Here is a 19,335-nt window from a genome sequence, read left to right as displayed (position 1 = left end):
TGGGCAGCCCTGAAAGCTAGGTCAGTGGGAGGGTCAGGGTCTCAGGCCATCTGCACATCTGGCTGCCACCAGGAGCCACTTACTATCCCCACCCCAGAGGGGAGGCAGCTCCTCAGCAATGATGCTCAAGGCTGTGAACTGGGCAGCAGCTGTCGCTGCTCTGCCCTGCTCCACCCTAAAGACATGCAGCTGGGCAGGGCCGCTCCTTTCTAAAGACATGCAGCTGGGCATCACCACTCCACCCTAAAGACATGGCAGGACTTCTTCCCAAAGAAAGACATGCAGCTGGGCAGGGCCATCCCACCCCAAAGACATGCAGCTGGGCTGGACCGGCCTCCGTGGTCTCTCCCGGCCTCTCCCTCCCCAGTGCACCGGGTGGGATGCACCTTCCAGGGACCCAGCGCCTGGCTCAGTGCTCAGTGAATGTGTGCATGCCTGGTCCTCACAGGGCGGCTGCCGTGTCTGGGACTGAGACCATCCACAGAGAAGGGGAGAGGCAGCTGCCCCACTCACCTCGATCTGGCCCTCCACCGGGTGGGTGCTCACAGCACTCTCCGCAGGGTTGACGGGGCATATTGGGTGATTGCCAGGGTGGGGCTCCCTGAGGCCCCAAGGTCCCTGGTCTAAGGTGGCAGGAGCCACGGCCTCCACCCTCCAGTGGCCTAAGCTCCTGTCTGCCCCAGGCTTGCTGAGGGCAGGGCTCCAGAGGATGAGCGCTTCCCGTCCAACTGCTGAAACTCACCAGGCTCCCATGGAAGCTCACATGCTCTGTACTGCAGGGACAGCCCGAGCCCCAGCTGGGCCCTGGGTGTGCATGCATGCGTGTACGTGTGTGTGCGTGTGCACGAGGTGGGAAAGAGGCTTACCCCACCTCCTCTCCGCTGGTGTGTCCCAGAGGGTCTAGAGCCTTATCTGGGGTTGTCTCTGTGGCCGAGACGCAGGACAGCGGACAGTATCCTGCCTGGGGTGAACAGCTCCACCCAGTCACATCAACGAGTCACAAAACTGGAAACAGATGATCCGAGAAGGACCGGCTGCTCCACCCCAAAGCGCTGGGACCTGCTCTCCTGCTCGGGCTCCTTCCTGGCCCTCGGCCTGCGTTTGAGCCAGGAGCACGGGCAGCATTGCGGGGGTTTGCCTGAGCCCCTCAGGAACAGGGGCTTCTCCAGAGACACGCCCAGAACAGGGAGGGATAAGGACACCCTGTGGTTGGGCCAGCTGCCTGGAAATTGTCACATTGAGACCTAGACTTGGCCTCCAAGAATGGCACTGGAGCCACCAGGCCTGCCATGTCCTCCCCTAAGTGGGGAGAAAGGAAATGACCTTCACTCAGAGTGGAGGGATTCTCCGGATGAGGACGGTCACACTTAGGGGAGAGTTCTGCATGGTGTCCGGGGGCACGGTGCTCACCAATGCCCACAGCCTGAGCGGCTTGGGAAGGAGCCTCGCAGGCTCTCAGGTGGGAGAGCAGCCTGCTCCCGGGCCCTCGTGCACCTCCTGGGACGTCACACCCAGCAACCGCCTTGTCGCCTCGGAAGGCAGGCGCATCACAGGTCCACATTCCTGGTCTCTGGTGTCCCTCACCGTAGCAGAAGTCTGGAAGGGATCACAGAGGACACCAAGGGGCTGCCTCAAAGGAGGCGAGAGGGTTCACCCCAGAACCACTGGTCGTGCTGACAGGGTCAGCCCAGAGGTCTGGGAGCAACGGGATTTGAGGACAGGTTCCCTATGACCCACACAGCTGGCGGCTACGTGTGCATGACGAACCCCGTTCCACGTGCCAGTGAGGGCTGCAGTGCTGCCCTCTGCTTCCAGAGGTCCTCACATCTAGTTTCTTAAGCCAAATAACCTTCCAATTCTTACTGCTTCACTGCCCACTTCTGAAAAACGTCCCCATAATGGAGACCCACAGCTGTGGCTGGCCGATAAACAACTCCCAAGGCTGGGACCCCTCGGCACCCCCGGCAGAGTCCCCTGCCCTACACGCTGAGACAGGGACAGGATCAGAGGTGGTGGGCGCCCCACGAGCTACGGAGGAGAGCCCGCTTGCTGCTTCAACACACCAGACGGAAGAGCTTACAAAAAGGACTTTTATTAAATGGAAGAGAGACCTGTTTGGTGGGTCAGATATGAAATATACAAAACTTTACATCAGATCTGAGGAGCAGGAGCGGACGCCGGACTGTGTGGGAACCTGGTCCCGGAAACACAGGGACACGGGTTCCAGGGACCCGGCGTCGCTCAGAATCGAGCCCCGAAGGTCGCAGAGGGGCTCCCAGGCCTGTCCACATGTGAACACGGCCTCAGAAATCCCTGCACATCTGGTAACCAGTGTGAAGAGCACAGGGCGCCAGGTTCCTGCCACGCCTGTCTCGTCGGATCCCCGCCTTCCCCCTGAATGGTACGAGGCGAAATTTAAAGGAAAACACCCTCCAGGCCCCTACACACGACAGGAGCCACGGTCCTCGCGGCCGAGCGCCACAAGATTTTTGGCATGGCCCACGCTTCCTGTCACGGTCACGAAAAAGGTAGACTTTCCGGTAGTAAAACTTCTCAAAACACCCATTTCTGCAAAATGTTTCTGTATGTGGAGCTTTGCGAAAGAGACACGTGTTCCTGGAGAGGAGGAACCCCACGTGAGGGCCAGCATGGGACGCCCGGGTGTCACAGGAGGGAGATGACGTGTGAGCCCACCCTGGGGAGCTGTGCAGGTCACATGAGGTCGAGCTCCGCCTCCAGCGCCGCCGCCATCTCGTCGGCCTCCGAGCTGCTCCCCTCCTCGTCCTCACAGCTGGACTCCCTGCTGGACTCGCTGGCCGCGTCCTCGTCGTTCAGCTTCCTCTTGTGGCCCCTGAAAGAGAAGCACTTGCTATGAGCTGCTCCCACAAAGCACCTGTCCCTGTGAGGCGGTCTCTCTGCCAGGGGCTTGCAAATGCCAAGGGCTTCCAGTCTCAAAATGGGAGCAAACCACAGTTCTGAGGTGGAGGACACAGGCAGGGCCGCCCGACCCAGGACCACACACAGGCTCCCTCTGCTTCCTTCACTGCGCATTTCAAAGGGCTGCGACGTGGTTGGACGACGGAAGAAACAACGCTGGCGTCAGTGATGCACCAGGGAGTCATGAAACCTCTACAACCAAGGCCCACTGGCACCCCAGAGAAGATAAAGGACAGAAAGAAAAGCGGCAGGGGAGCGAGAAGCCCATGCTCCCCGTCAGCTCCAAGGCCTTGGCTGCCGTTGAACAAACCGGCTGGAAAAGGGCTCAGGACAGGCCAGCACCTGCCCCCGCAGGAGCTCAGGCGTGAGCGGGTCCAGCTGCCGCCTCTCTTCCTAACACACGGCAGGCGCTGTGCACGGCCGTGGGACCCCGCACTACCTTCCACCTAAGAGCCAGGACAGAGCGCTCCCCACAGGGCTCCAGATGGTGTTGGCTCCGATTATACAAAGAGCCACCACACATGGGCAGACCCCAGGCCACAGGGAAGATGGGCGAGTCTTGCAGACTCGGAGACAGGCTCATCCCAGGAGGCGCCCTGGCAGCCCACTGTTTCCTCAGGCAGCTGTCACAATTACTTGGATAAACAATAAACTGCAACCACACCGGCACATTACATAACCAGCCGATGCCATCACCCTTCCTTTAAAAATTGTTATTTTTTTGCTAATCTTCACCCGAGGATTTTTTTCCCATTGATTTTTAGAGAGAAGGGAGGGAGGGCAGGAGGGAGAGATTGGTTGACTCCCACACTCACCAACCACTGAGCAACACTGGCAAGGGTGCTATCACCCTTGCTATGGCCCTGCAGACCACTCAGTTCCCTGACGAACCTGCAGACTTGAAGAGAGGATGCGGAGAGACCCCGCCAGCCCGTGAACAGCTCATGGCTCTCCCTCTGCGCCCAGACGGACCCTCAGCCACAGCTTGAAAACGGCACCCGAGGAACCCACCTTGTCCTGCCTTTACCCCTACACGGGACCTCGCAGTGAGGCTCGTGTCACAGGCCTGAAAGATCTCCGGGAGAGACTGCTCAGGTGGCGATTACCTGTGACAGGCCCTGTACAGAGCTAGGCAAACACAGCATGTGTGCAAGAACAGCATACGTGTAACACAACAACATAACATGTTTGAATCACACATAACACGTAACTATATGCAGCACACATGTGAGTGCAAGCGAACACACAAACTGCAGCAGACCCACCGTCTGAAACCACCAACTGCTGATGTTAGGAAAAACGTGTAATTTATTTACGAAACAGAAGAAACACTATCAGCAAAGTCAGAGGCTTTTGCCGAGGGCTCTGTACCTGCAGAGAGAAGAACATGTCCTGGGTGGACGAGGAACCCAGGCATCTGTCCCCACCACAGATCTCGTTCCAGGTCCTGGCCCGCCCACCTGCAGGCAGGGACACGGACCCATGAGGTCACTCGATAGTGTGATGCGTGGCCATGTGGTCTGTCTCCCGTCTCTGGGAGGCCACGTCTGGGGCAGAGGAAGGACCACCTGAATCTGACTGGCAGGCTCTGCTCCCGAGGTGGCACTGGGCAGTGTTTGTGTCTGTGGATTTTGGATCGTGGTCGATTCCATGTGCCCACACCTGAGTCTGTGCCTTTTGATCATGTGATCTCTACCAGTCCATCTCCAAGTCTGCTAATTCTTCTGCAAGTTCAAATCAACTCCGGGGCCCTCTGGTGGGTTTCCATTCAGGTATTACACTTTTCAGCTGCAGCGTTCCTGTCTGATAGCCTCTGCTAGATGAGGCCTTGTCAATAATTCATTCCATCTATACTGGCTACTCTGACCTCCGACACCTGCTTGCCTGCGGCTGTCTTCCTATGTGGGTCAGACTCTGCTGTCTCTACACAATGTTTTTCTAGAAAGTGGACATTTTAGTTCCCATGTTGTAGCAGCGCTGGGTCCTGGCCTCCTCTCCCTCCAGGCTTGTTACTGTTGCTGTTTAGTGACTGGCTGGGCTGTTTTGGTGAAGTCGCTGTCGCCAAAGTGTGGGCTCTCTGGGCTCAGCCTCGGGCATGGGCACAGCCCTTAGAAAGATAAAGGCAGAAAAACAATGACACCACTTTTGATCTGTCGTGTGCTGAGGCAGGTGTGGAAAATGAGCACTGTCACTTGTTCTGAGGGGAGTCTGAATTGGCACCACCTTCCACAGAGGACAACCGTCAGCCGTTGCAGGTTAAAAGTGCAAACACCTTTTGACCGGCAATTCTGCTTTCAGGAATCCACCGAGTGATACGCTCAAGCACAAGGGGCAGTCGCCACAGCACTGCTTGAGGCAGAAGAGACTGGACACGGTGCAGCTGTGTACACAGATGTGATGAATGCCCAGGGGTCCACCGAAGACAACAGGGCGATCAGGAGCAGGCATGATAGTGCGTAACCACAACTCCAGGGGGGGAAGCGAGTGAGGAACTGACAGTCCTCAGTGAAGTTCTGGGTTTCCTCCATTTTAGAGATGACAAACCCCCAGTGTATTACTCAAACCTTCAGGTTAATCCACCACCATTAGAAACACCTTCCACAACCACATCCACATGGACACATGGGGTCGATGCTCGAGCACAGGTGGGTGGGCCGGATGGGTGCCGGGAATTCAGGCCGAGAATGGGACTGTTTTCCTGGTTTACTACCGACCAGATGGGACGGCCACAGCGCCAAGACTGACATTCCTGGCACTCGGAGAACAGTCTTTGGTGAGGGAAACGGCTGAGACCACTGTCAACAGGGCATAAAAGAAACTGCTCCTTTCCACCCTTCTGACCTGTCGTCTTCATTCGGCCACCGACTCTACAAAGAACCTGAAGGAAGTCTTATGTGACTTTCAGGTCTCTCTGAAGCCATGCCTCCAGGCAAAGGCAAGCGCAGTGCCCGCTGGGAAAGCTCTGGTTTGGGCAAATGCTTTCCCAATGCACCGACTTATCTCAGGGCCTGACCTCCGGGAGCCGAAGCCCGGCTGCCGTGCGCACAGAACAGGCATGTGGTGGCTGCTGATCTGAAGGAGAACAGTTCTTGGCAGAGAAGCAAAAACACACCCCTTTCTACTTCCGAGAAAACACACTGTCTAGTTCAGTGGCATTCAGATTCCTCAGAACAGCTTGGCCTGCGGGACTGGCACGATGTACTGCCAACCGCATGTGTGGCATCAGCACAGGCCGTGCCATCGTACAGGGAAGTCATCACAAAACAATCCACACGTAAACAGCAAAAACCCCAACAGCACTTTTTACTGAATTTCAAATAAAACACAGTGTTCAGCTCAGCGGCACTTGGCCCAGCGGGAGCGCCCATGTCCAGCTGGAGCGCCCGTGCCCACGTCCGCGCCGAAGGACAGAACCTGCACGGGGCGGCCAGGTCTCTCAGGGTCTTTGAGGAAACAATGTTTCTCTCTTCTGAGAGGAGACGGTGCCAGGTTAAAAACTCCTAACGAGGGCACATGTCACAGATGGATAACATCTCAGGTTAGGGCACCACTTGGCAAGGCCCCGTCCTCATGTCCCTCCCCCAGAAACGCAGGGGATGCTCACAGAAATGACGCAGCGAGCAGTGACTGTGTGCGGCTCGTCATCTCCCAGCACAGACTTAACACGTTAGCTGGCAGCTCGGCCTCAGAGCCGCTCAGCTGAGTGGCCATCTCAGGGGTGGGGTGGGGGTGGTGGTGGTGGTGTGTGTGTGTGTGTGTGTGTGTGTGTGTGTGTCTGAGAAACTCCTGAAGGTGGAACAGGGACAATCTGTCCCCACTTATGGCTGGAATTCCTGCCCAGCCGTGGCTGTCACTCACTCGGGCACACAACAGCTTAGCGGTCAGACCTGAAGGGTGTGAAGGGACTCAGCCAATAAAAGGCCCGCAGAGTCAAATTCAGTTCTGGGTGAGCTTGTGGGATGGTGAGGGCGCCATGAAAAACAGGAAGTGTCACGTGTCAACCATGCCATCGGCCCAGGCCCGTTACCTGCACAGCAAGGTGCTCCTGCCAGGGCGAGGGGGAGGCTCCTGCGGTTGACATAGGAGACCAGGCGCCCTCCAGGCGAAACCAGGACTGAGGGGCGGGCTGCCTGGATCACACTTGTAAACGCAGCAGCATGTGGGATAGACACGGCCCCTCCTGAAGGACAAAAAGCTGCCCGAGCAACAAACGAAATCACAAAGTCTGGATAAAAACCACATCATCACGATGTAATACTCAGAAAATGTCCGCGTTTAAAGAAGCTGTATGTGAGTTGTTTCAGAGAGAGTAACCTTGGCCCTCTCAGGACCACACAGCACCTTCGGGGCCCTTGCCCCCGACTGCTGCGGGTGACGATGATCCAGCCACCTGGTCTGTGAGCGCAGGGGAGACCTGTCTGTGGCTATGAAGTGAGCATCATGTCTGAGCAGAGGTGCCACCGCTCCCGGGGACAGTGGGGGGGCCCGAGCCCTGCTCCTGCCGAGCCCTCCCCCAGGGCAGCCCTCCTTCTCATCCAACCCTCATTCTTACCACCCTCCCCGGGGCCCACCCTCATTCTTACCACCCTCCCCGGGGCCCACCCTCACTCTCACCACCCTCCCTAGGGCCCACCCTCACTCTCACCACTCTCCCTAGGGCTCACCCTCACCTGGGACCCCGGATCTCCGGTGCACTCTTCTCGCTGGGTGACTTCGACTGGAGTGTGTGCCCCCTCTGGGCTGCTGGGGCCTTGGGCTCCCTGGGCTGAGATGCCCCATCCTGCTCCTCCTCCTGCTCCTCCGGCTTCTTCTTCTCGCTGTCGCTGTCATCGCTGCCTTCTCCTAGGATGTCGTCCACCTGCCAAAGGACCGGGAGTCAGCTTACAGATCAGCTCGCCAAAGAACTGCATGCGTTCCTCCGGGGAATGCGTCACCTAGCAGGCACTTTCAGCACACCCTGGGGCCACATGCTACTTTACGCTCCCACGCTGGGCTGCGGTAAGCTGGGTCCAACACCAGTGCTAAGGAACGCGGCGAGGCTCAAGAGGAAGAGGGACACAGCCTCGGGGTCACTTCTGGGTGCATGACTCTGTCAGGGATCTCACGTCTAGCCCACTATGGACTTTACGGTGACGGACTGGGTGTCCAGACGGCACAGTCAGTGGAACCTGTGCCTGTTTTTTCCAAGAAGCCCAGGTTGGACCATTTATGGACTTGCTGGGTGAGGCTGGCGGAACTGGCTGATTCCAGTAATGCAGGGGTGGGGAACCCTTTTTTGCCAAGGGCCATCCGGATGTTTATAGCATCATTCATAGGCCCATAAAAAATTATCAACTTAGAAATTAGTCTGCTATATTTGGTCAAACATTTAACTCATCCCTAATGCCTTGGCAGGGCCAGACCAAGTGATTTCTGTGGAACCTTATACAGCCTGAAGGCCAGACACTCCCCACCCCTGCAGAGTAACAAAAAGCCACTGGGATAGGATTCACCTGCTTGACCTTGGGAATGACCTGCGAGGACTCCAAGTCCTGTAACTGGAAGACAGGAGTCCAGCCAGCGCTCTGCTCTCTGGTGACTAGTAGGACACTGTCATGGGCTCAACAAGTCTGCACCAGTACCTGTTTTCTCTGTTCCAAGTTAACCCTTGACAGAAAAGTGTGTGCCCTCTGCAATGAGCCTGCCGTACTGAGATTCCAACAGAGCCCTGAGCCAGGGAGGATCCCCTGGTGCTCCCTCTTCACACAGGTCGTGTGCGCTCCCTCCCTCCCACCCCACACACCTGCCCTGAGGGGGTCAGGAGCCATTCTGAGGGCCCAGTAGGACAATGGGCTGCAGGACCTGCAGGGACACCACCCAGTAAAGCACCTCAGATGGTTAAAAATTAAAAATTCTGATTAAAAGACAGAGCTCCCAACACAGTGCAGCCTCAACCAGGAACCAGCTCGCATCAATGTCAACACCTTCAGGCTCTCACCTCCAGTTTCCAACAGACCGAATGCCGACCCAGAAACAACAGCGGAGCCCCCAGACCCACTGACGGTGCGACACACAGTGGAGGCTTTGCTCACAGGTTCTTAAGCATCACCCACAGTGCCGCTCGCAGACTCATCCGAGACACCACTGACACCTACCCCCCTGGTATATTTAATGGGTATATTTACTCTGTTTTAATAAGCAAACCTCCTATTAGAATGTTCTATTAATTCTGTACCCTGAGAAGAACCATCATTTGAGCAAAGGATCGTGAACGTATTATGAACGATCCCAACCTACGACGCAACTAGAACGAGGCCATGACTGTGTGGCAACCCACCGTCCCCAAAGCTGCTGGGAAACCTGGCCTCAGCATTCTCAGGCCAGGGAAATGTGCTGTTTTATCCAGGGTTAATGACAGCCCAGCATTCTGCCAGCGCGGGCAGACCTGCCGGCAAGCTGGGGAGGCAGCTCTTTGAGGAGTTCCCCTGTGTGCCAGCCCCGCACCCAACAGGACTGTGTGGTGTGACGCTGTCAGGCAGAAATCATCTTCCGGGGTCCCCAGAAACCATTTTCTAGGGTTCCCAGGCCCTCGGGAAGGCCCGGAGCCAACCACACCGGTGAAGCTGCACACGGACAGACTGCTGGCCTCTTGGGGCCGGGTGGCCACCTCAAGACACTTTGATTGGCTTGTCCCAAATGACTCGTTAACTCACCAGATAGCTAATCCATGTAACACTTTCTCCAAGGACCCGTATTATACATGCAGACCGGACCAGAGCACCAGCTCACAGTGTCACAGAAAGAAACAAGTTCAGCAGAGTGCCCATCCTATAAAATATGGGCCCTGGTCTCAGGACGCCAGAAGGCCCTCTGCTAAGCTGGAAGGGCTGTCTCTGCACAGCATGGGGCGGGGCGCTTCCCACTGCCGAGCCCCACAAACACCGATGACACAACTGGCCCTGGTTTGGCAAAAAGTTCTTTTCTTTCTTTCTTTTTCTTTTTTTTTTTTTTAAATGTATTTTATTTATTTTTTTACCGAGAGGAAAAGAGAGGGATAGAGAGTTAGAAACATTGATGTGAGAGAAACATTGATCAGCTGCCTCTTGCACAGCCCCTACTGGAGATGTGCCCGCAACCAAGGTACATGCCCTTGACAGGAATCGAACCCGGGACTTTTCTGTCCACAGGCTGACAAAAGCTCTTTTTCTGAGTGAAGCACTATACACAACTCCCAGTTATACACACAGTATAACCATTTAGCACCAAAATGACTAATAGGAAATCACACTATACATGCATATACTTTATAATTTTTAAACAAAAGCAAGTAGAGATTCTGTCTCAGACCTGGATTTGCAAGGACGAGGCTCTAAAATGCTGGTGTGCTGCCGGGTGCACTATGAGGACAAGTGTCTAAAACGGCTCTGGTGTCAGAAGGAAGTGGGCACGGAAATAATGGGACCGGGCTGCTGGGGCTGAAAGAGATGTCTGAATTCTGCACCGGGACTCTTGGAGATACCAGATGTGGTGTGGAGTTCACAGCAGGCGAGTACAGGGCAATCTCCTCACCATGATCCCAGCCTGCCCAAGAGCCCCCTCTGGTGGACAAACACTATAACAAGCTGAGTCATGGCAGAGCACTTCTTCAGAACAATGCACAGGTGAGCAAGCTCATGTTCACAGACACACTTCCCAGGATTATCCATTTACTGAAAGGAATAGTGTGCCACCAGGTAACTAAACAAAACCATGCCAGGTGACCTGGATAGAATCTTAGAACTTAACTGTATTTGCCATGAATGTTTTGCGGAGTCAACATAAGGAATTCATGCAAAAGACGCGGTGTTGACTAAGAGGTCACTGGTGGCTAAATCAGGATGGAACTCGCCGGCAGTGGTGAATCTGAAGCAGCAGGTATCCTGACTCACCTCCAAGAACAGAATCTTATCTGAAAAAGGACCATGGCAATAGGGGGGATGCAACGGCTCTGATCCCCGCTTCCACCTGTTCCAACCTGTCCTCCCCCAGTGACAGGTGCTGGGGAGCAGTGTCGCTGTCTCTGGGTCAGGACACGCGGTCTGTGTGCAGAGCACAGTTCGTGTTTATGCGTCCCCGCGCCTCTCACAGGACTGCTGTGACTCCTCTCCTATCTGAGGCTCCCAGTGTGTGTGCAGAGCCCTCGTGCGATGCAGGAGGCGGCCGGCAGACCAGCACCTGCCGAAAAGATGCGACAGAGGAGAGGTCTGGCCTGGTGTGGAGGCACCACCAGGTCCACGGGTCTCCTCGCTGGCCAAGCAACACCTATACTTGGGGAGGGGGGGGGGGGTTTCCTCTGAAACGCCCCAAGTGCTGGGTGGTCAGGAAAGGAGTGAAAATCCCCAGGAGGCTGACTCATGGTGACAAATAGCAGACACGCCCGTTGGATGGTGAGAGGGTCTCCTGACACCCTGGAGTCTCACACTAGTCCCCTCCCAGAGAACAGACTGAAGGACGGGCCCCTCTGATGGAGCCACTGGCAGCCATAGATCCAGGGTGATCGGAGAGCCGGAAGCAGCTCTGCCCTCACTGCCCCTGCACAAGAGCCACATGTCCCTTCAGTGGGTGCCAGCTGGGGCACGGGCCATCATGTTTGACTAAATTTTAAGGAAGAGCAGACTTCTCTCTGCTCAGCTGCTTGGGGCGGCTCTCCGGGGCCTTCCCTATGGATGCAGCCTAGGACAGCAGCCCAGAACAGCACTGCCTGCCACTCCCAGCACGCTCACGCCCCCACTTTTCCCAGCCCTCTCGCCACGCTGTGGGGAGGATGAGGACACGCCCCAGGCTCCCCAGGACTGAGGAGCCCCAGAGAGGAGGAGTGTCAGCTCCCACTCAGTCAGGAAGTTTGGACCACACCTCCACTCCCCAGGTCACCTGCCGCCCACAGCATGGTTTCCTGGTGGAGATGAAACAGAACCCCCAGTCTCCTGACACACCCTCTATCCTCACCCCCGTGCTCTCTGGGAGAGTCCAGGATGTCTCCCGCCTTCAATTCCTCCTGTTCCCAACAGCCATGTTTAAAGTTTTAAGGCTAATTTTTATTTCTGTAAGAAAGATTAGTTTCAGAGTGAGTTATATGTAACACTTTTATTTGACATTAAAATTTCAATCCCTTTGATATGAAACAAACAAGAGTTAAAAATGTTGTGAATGCCTGACAAACTGGGCAGTGTGCCTGTACGTCAAGGCAGTGAGGTTACCCATGACTGACTGGGGGATGGCCAGGAGGAGAGCAGCGAGGGTCCCAGGTGTCCTCCTAAGGGCACAGCATGCCTGTGGAAGGGACAGCTAGACCTGGGCTTAGAGAGGTAGTGTTGAGGAATTTTTTTTTTAATCCTCACTCATGGACTGTGGTCGGCAAACTGCGGCTCTCTGGCCCCTTGAGTATGGCTCTTCCACAAAATACCACGGCCTGGGCAAGTCTGTTTTGAAGATGTGGAGTTAGAAGAAGCTTAAAAAATTTGGCTCTCAAAAGAAATTTCAATCGTTGTACTGTTGATATCTGGCTCTGTTGACTAATGAGTTTGCCGACCACTGCCCAAAGACATTTTTCCCATTGATTTTCAGAGAGGGGGAAAGACAGAGAAATAATGATATGAGAGAAATACATTGATTGGCTGCCTCCTGCAACTCTGACTAGGGCCTGGGCCGGGGAGGCCTGCAACCAAAGTATGTGCCTCTGACCGGAATCATACCCGGTACCCTTCGGTCCGCAGGCCAACGCTCTATCTACTGAGCCAAACCGGCTAGGGCAGTGGATGGCAAACTGCGGCTCATGAGCCACAGTTTGTCCCTCTGTTGACTAATGAGTTTGCCGACCACTGGGTTCGGGTGAGGAAATTCTTTTATTAGAGAAAACATGTAGGAGACAACAGCTTGTGTACAGGCTCAATGTTCTCAGAGGCAGGTGATGGAAACTGAGGAACTGGGCCCGTAAAAACTGGGTCTAATGGTCACAAAAAAACTATCTCTAAAGATGGTATTCTGAGGCTCTGGTGAGGTTCTCTATGGAATAGACCATTTCCATTTTCCTGCTGTTGTTGAAAATAGACTGAAATTCTGTATTCCTCCTTGGCACACTGCCCAGCACTCCCAGTGAAACCGAGTGATCTGTCTGCATGGCACCATCGTGCCAAGCGGTGAGCACTGAGGCCAATGATCTGTCTCAGCGCCTGTCCCACCCAGGGGCCTGCTAGGAGTCAACCGCTGCTGTTTACTGGGATGTGTGACGTGGTTCTCTATGTTGGCCCTTCAAACTAGCCAGCCCAAGAAAGATGCTGTGCTAACAATGTACAACGGAGACCCTGATGGGCATGACCCTTCCCCGGGGCAGGGTGTGGGGCGTAAGGGCCAGGGGAGGACCCCAGGCCAGGTGGGACCAAGGACAGGCTGACATGAGAGCTGTGGTTTTAGAGATGAACCAGGAGACAGACAAACTGACTTCACATGGCTGCTAGGCAGCATCCCTGGCCTCCACCTGCTCGATGCCAGGAGCACCCCCTTATCAATGACAAGCCCAGACGCTGTCAGGTTCCCTGGGGGGGAGGGACTGTGAGGGCCCACCATGGAATCACAAACCCGAGGTCGTGTATTTATTGCTGAATGCTGCCGACACACTGACACATCACTTGATACTGTTGTCCATTTCGTTTCCTAGAAACAAAGTGCTAGTCCCAACCCACAGGCAGGATGCTGGGCCCCAGAGGAGCCGGCTGAGGGCACAGGGCCTGGCACGCTGAGGGTCTCACCTCTTTGTCCATACTCTCTAAATCCTCCTTACACAGAGTGTACAGCGGCATGGTCTCTGACATGCTGGGCTGTCGCTTTCTTCTAGAAGGACCAGGCTGTTCTCCATCAGGATTATCTGGCAGCTCTTCACCAAACATCTGCTGCTGCTGGGGCTGAACAGCTCTGAAATGAACATTTTAGGTCCCACATGAGGGAAGGCACTTTTCCAGCACTGAATCAGATTCCTGACTCGGGACAGGTAAGCACACACACACACATACACGCACGCACACACATATGCACATGCACACTCAGAGACCAACCTAGTTACGGAACATGCTGCCTCATCTCACTAGCTCGAGGCTGCTGGTTTCCTCCTGTGAAAGCCAACACCCACCGCCACCCCAGAGCATCCACTGGGCTTCACTGGTTTTAGAACAAAGGGCAAATAGGAAGAGTGATGATGAAAAACTTCCAGAAACCCGCAGGAGCTGTTATTTATCCTCAAAATAAGGTTGAACGAACTATAAGATTTAACAAAACAAAACTAACTACTTCTATACTATACAAGCTATAAAAACAGGAAATATGATTATGAAGAAAGAGATGCATCTGTCCACAGAGAACAGGAAAAGGTACCATGAATTCTGTGTCCAAAGTTGGGTTAAACTATTAAATATTAATACAATAAACCAACCAGCAAAGACCAACAGGCTCCGCCCAAGAGCTGACACCCTGCTCATCATGTCAGAGATGTCCCACTACGTTACGATTAGTTCTGTCTGAACCAGTTTCTGAAGCTTCCCTCTACACACACTTGTCTCAGCGGTCAGATCTCACGCTCACACTCTCACACCGGTCACGGCTGTGGGAATTTCAGGGGCTCGTGAAAGCTGCAGTTACTCTCCTCTGGGCACTGTTTTTGGAGTCAGCTGCTCTGTGGGGGCCTGGAACCAGACAGACACCACAGGTCTAATCACTGGGACACTGACAACCTTGTAGTAAAACCTCATTCTTTTGAAGAAAAATGGAGGTATTAAGTCTAAACCACAAAATAAAAAAGCAGCAATTGTATTAGGCTAATCAAATATTATCTAAGGAAGGGAAGGTTTTTTTTTTAAACCTGGAAACATAAACACAACCTAAAGAATGAATAACAGGGGTGTGACCTGTGCGGGCCCACCTACACTCAGACTTCCTTCAATGAACACCTGCTCTTTCTGACCTGAGTTGGGAATCTTGTGCGCAGAGGGGCGTCTGTGTGCACTGATCTGGGCTGTTCTATAGAGGGGACTTGAGCACCCCTGGAACCGATCCCCTGTAGGTACCCAGGGACAATTATGTTCTGGGGAGTCAAAAGTTATATGTGGATTTTCAACTGTGCAGGTCGGCGCCCAATTCCCTCCATGATTCAAGGGTCAGATGCATATTCCCGGCATTGTCAGCAGCCCACCCACCAACTCAAGTGCTTGATACTTATTCTCTGATGTAGAGACCAGGCCACACTCTAATTCATACCCACTATTGTCAGTTCCAAACACCCAGAGCTCCAACATGAATATGGAAAAGCAGCAAAGAATCTTTTTACTAAAACTATAGTTTCCCTTCAGAAAAACGGTCCCAGAGTTTTAACAAAAACTTGAAAGGTTGAGAACAAGCACCAAGAAAGCAGGGAGCCCCCAGACCTAGGGGTACGTGGAGCTGAGCTGAGCCTGGGCTGTGGCTCCAAGGTGCATAAGACCTTGCACATCGGTCACCAAACAGGGTCCCGAGCCCTCAGGGCACCTGCAACGTTCCAACCCCTTATCCCGAGTGGCAGTGAGGGCAGGGGGCCACTTCTTCCTGATTTTCCACCCAAGACTAGATCACAACAGGTTGACACACAGGCCGAGGGACCACTGTCCGTGCTAAGCCAGATTCACAATTTCTTGTTTGGAGAGCAGTTATCCTTCAACCAACAGCTACAAGGACACTTAGATAAAACAAACAGCCTCAGTAAGGAAACAGAAGACATCAACCAACCAACCAACCAACCAACAAGATGCACTGGGCGGGTTCAATGTCACCACAGAGGAGACGGAGGGAACAAAAACCAGTGACCTTGAAGATGGAACAGAAACCATTCAATCTGAACAAGACATAAAAGAGACTGAAAATATCACTGCTGGGGCAAGAGAAGGTCCCGCCACCTGAGGGCCGGGGCCGGGCAGGTCCTGATGGGATGACCACACACTGAGCACGAACCCGGCAGCCACAGCCCACGGTCACTCCGGAGAAACGTGGGCACATCCCGACGTCCACATGGGTGATGGTCACCAGGAAGCAGGGCCCAGCAGGGAGGGCACAGTGACGGCACAAAAGACTCTCGGAATCCCAGGGATGGCGACCGACCGGATCTTGGTAGCCGGTGGGTGGGGACGTGCCTATGGCTACAAAGAACGTCAGGAGGCTCCGGGCAAGGAGCACCCTGTGTAGGCACTATGTCCCTGACCCCATCCTGGCTGAGAGGATGAGCGACCCACAGGTTGAGAACCGATAGCAAGGTTGCCTGAGATCATCAGAAAACACAGATATTTACATTGATTCATAACAGTAGCAAAATTATAGTTATGAAGTAGCAATGAAAATAAATTTATGGTGGGGGTCACCACAACATGAGGAACTGTACTGAAGGGTCGTGGCATTAGAAAGGTTGAGAACCGCCGAAACCGGTTTGGCTCAGTGGTAGAGCGTCGGTCTGTGGACTGGTTCGATTCCGGTCAAGGGTATGTACATTGGTTGCGGGCACATCCCCGGTAGGGGGTGTGCAAGAGGCAGCTGGTCGATGTTACTCTCTTATCAACGTTTCTAGCTCTTTATATCTCTCCCTTCCTCTCTGTAAAAAAATCAATAAAATATATTAAAAAAAGAAAGAAAAAAAAAAGAAAAGAAAGGTTGAGAACCACTGCTCTATGTGGTAGCAGATAAACACAGGACCCATCCCGAACACCTGACAGTCCATGCACATCAGAACCTAAGCAAGAAACCACGCCCCTCGGGACCTCTCTGGGACAGTAAAATAGAGCTAGAAACCCACACTTAATTTTTTGCAGGATAGCCTGAAGGAGAGTTCCGCTGAAATACCAAAGAAGCCTTTCTGCCTTAGGTACACGTCCTCCACGAACTTGGAGGTGAAGTCCGTCACCGCTTTAGCTGAACCTTTAATTGAGCAGCAACCGTCTACCTGCTGCTCTGGCGACAAGAGAGGATGCCAAACATTTGCTCACCTGGGTGCCAAGGAAAGGCTATACTTAAAAAAACATATATACCTGACATGATATTGTTCACCACAGAATTTCTAAAGAGAGGGTGGGATACAGGTGAAATCCGTTGTGAGAAATGACAAGAAAGGTCTGAGAGTGAACACTACACATTATAAACGTTTGAGCCCTAAGTGCTGATGACAAAGGAAAATACCCAGGACTCCATCCATCCACAAAGGGTGAGGGATGCAGTCCAGCCGGGAAGAACCCTGGCCTCCTTCATCGCAACGGCAGCAACTACAGGGCACTTTTCTAACTCAACGAACATTTCCCAGAAATTCACAAAAACCCAGGAAGAAAAACAGGGCAAGTTAAGGCTACAAAGGGCAGCTTGCTGAAGTGAGATCCCAATGGTGAGTCGAGATGAGAGAAGGCAACAGCCTGGTGACACGGCAGATGTGACCTGACACTTGCTGGTGGGACTGCAAGTCCCAGCAAACTTGGTCAATCACTGGCACCATTTATTAAAGGAACGCACGACCTTTCCTGGATATTATCATGACTGAGGTCACAGGAATGCAAGCAGCAGCACAGAGGTCAAACGTAAATCCTTAACTGGTGGGATTTAATAGTGATGATGCTTTTATTTTATTTTATTTATTTATTTTTTTGCCTCTCTATTTCTATTTTATTGATCTGGACACAAGTACATAAGTCTAAAAGGAAAAGACAGAATCTTGTAATATTTCCAGAATGAAAATTAACTTTCCCACCATGAATAAAAAGTAGCACATACAGCCCAGGTTATTTACACACAAATGGGCAGCTCGTATAAAAATAACAGCAGTCCTCTGGTCTGTCTCTCATCATCAAGTGATGATGCTTTTAGTTACAAACAACCAATCACCAAACAAAAGCCCAACCCAGGGTGTCTGTCACACCTGGGGCCCCACAGCAGGGTCAGCGGACACTTTACTGGGCTATCAGGGGTGGCTCCATGTCCACTCTGAGCGGCTCACTGGGCTCTGAAGTGTCACCATGTCCAGGGGAAGGCCAGAGGGAGGCACCAATGGCCACTTGCTGCTGGGGGCGGGGGGGTGGGGGGGAGGGAAGAGAGGGAGGCGCTTTCCAGAGGGAGAGGGGACATGAAGCAGGGCCACACGTCTAGCACAATGCCACACCATGGCAGCTCTTTGAAACGCCAACCTCAGACCCTCATTTAAATCTCAGACACCGCCCCAACACTGCTTACACAGTGGGGTGTGTGGTCCTCAAACTCAGGATCCTGTCGGCACAGAGGAAATGGAGGGCGCACCCGAGACTCCACAAGTGCCCTCCCCGCTGGGGAAGCACAGGTGCGGGCCCACTTGGGCATCTCTCCCACATGTCCCACTCGACCCATCGCCATCACCAGCCAGCCCATCTGGGCTGTGTGGAAGTGGGTAGGCGACCAGGGAGGCTGTGCTGCTGAGCTGGGGCGGCATAGCCCAGCACAGGCCGAGCTGCCCTTCTCCCTCACAACCATCCGCCCTGTGGAAGGGACAGACCTGGTGGGCCTGCGGCATCAGGGTCAGGCCCAGTCCCCCGCTCCCTCACCCCAGCCCATCACCTGCTGTGATATGGCCAACAACGGCCCATGTGTGGTCAGCAAATGAAGCGGCCCATGGAGGGCGACCCTGAGAAGTGTGAGCGAGCCAGTGCATGGCGGCCGACACAAGCAACGTACGCAGAGAGGCCCGAAGTGGAAGCAGGGGAGGCTTTTCCGCACCGGCAGCCGGAGCCCTCAGCGCAGCCACGGCCAACCGGCACCGGAGGCACCCAGCCCGCCCGAGGGAGGCCCTGCCGGCAGGTGTGCTCCGCGGCGGCGCGGCGGCCGTACCTGAAAGAGGAGTGTCCCGTGTGGATCTGCAGGGAGCCGGGGGGCCCGGGGCTGGTGGTGCCCTTCCGGATGAGCTTGCCCGTGCTGGCGTCGTAGATCCGGACGTCGGGGCCGGGCTGGGCCTTGGGGTGCACGGGTGTCGGATGGAACAAGGCAGCTGGAAGTGCACCCTGCCTGTCGGGAAAGGCTGCGGGACTGTCCTCCCTGTGGGTGAGAACAGGCCATGAGGAGCCAGGACTCACCGGCGGTTGAAAGACGCCCTACACAGGCCCTGAACTGAGGTCTCCCTCCTCTACACGCAGAGCCTGTGCAGATGAAGATGTGGACACCACTCATCTTAACTTCGAGGGCAGAGCCAGGGCAGGACATCACACAGCGCAGGGGCCCAAGTGCAGGCTGCGTTTGTTGTTTCCCTCGTGCCCGTCCCGGGATTTCCCTCTAAATACAACATCAAACTCCTTAAGAATAGGAAGCATTTTTCAAACCTTTATGGAAGAAAACAACAAAAACCAGGCTCTCTTACATATTCCTCGC

The 19,335-nt window shown here is 54.2% G+C and overlaps 1 protein-coding gene across 3 annotated transcripts in view; it reads right to left on the bottom strand.

The window, feature by feature from the left end:
• Window positions 1-2,069: 2,069 nt before the first annotated feature.
• CTDP1 (CTD phosphatase subunit 1) overlaps window positions 2,070-19,335 on the bottom strand; it is a 32,960-nt gene continuing 15,694 nt past the window's right edge. For 2 of the 3 annotated variants that reach the window (XM_084888536.1, XM_084888537.1), the window contains exons 10-13: window positions 18,802-19,005; window positions 13,701-13,863; window positions 7,608-7,795; window positions 2,070-2,851 (exon numbers count right to left, since the gene is read on the bottom strand). In XM_084888536.1, coding sequence (XP_084744662.1) covers window positions 2,713-2,851; window positions 7,608-7,795; window positions 13,701-13,863; window positions 18,802-19,005 — 694 coding nt within the window. In that variant the 3' untranslated portion in view covers window positions 2,070-2,712. The remainder of the gene's footprint in view (window positions 2,852-7,607; window positions 7,796-13,700; window positions 13,864-18,801; window positions 19,006-19,335) is intronic. The other variant, XR_014795401.1, reaches the window with a different exon arrangement.

The sequence above is a fragment of the Pipistrellus hanaki genome (genome assembly GCF_964339955.1).
Source record: "Pipistrellus hanaki genome assembly, chromosome: 6".
Lineage (NCBI taxonomy): Eukaryota > Metazoa > Chordata > Mammalia > Chiroptera > Vespertilionidae > Pipistrellus > Pipistrellus hanaki.
Note: the sequence above shows the minus strand (reverse complement) of the source record. Positions and strands in the feature narration are given on the sequence as shown.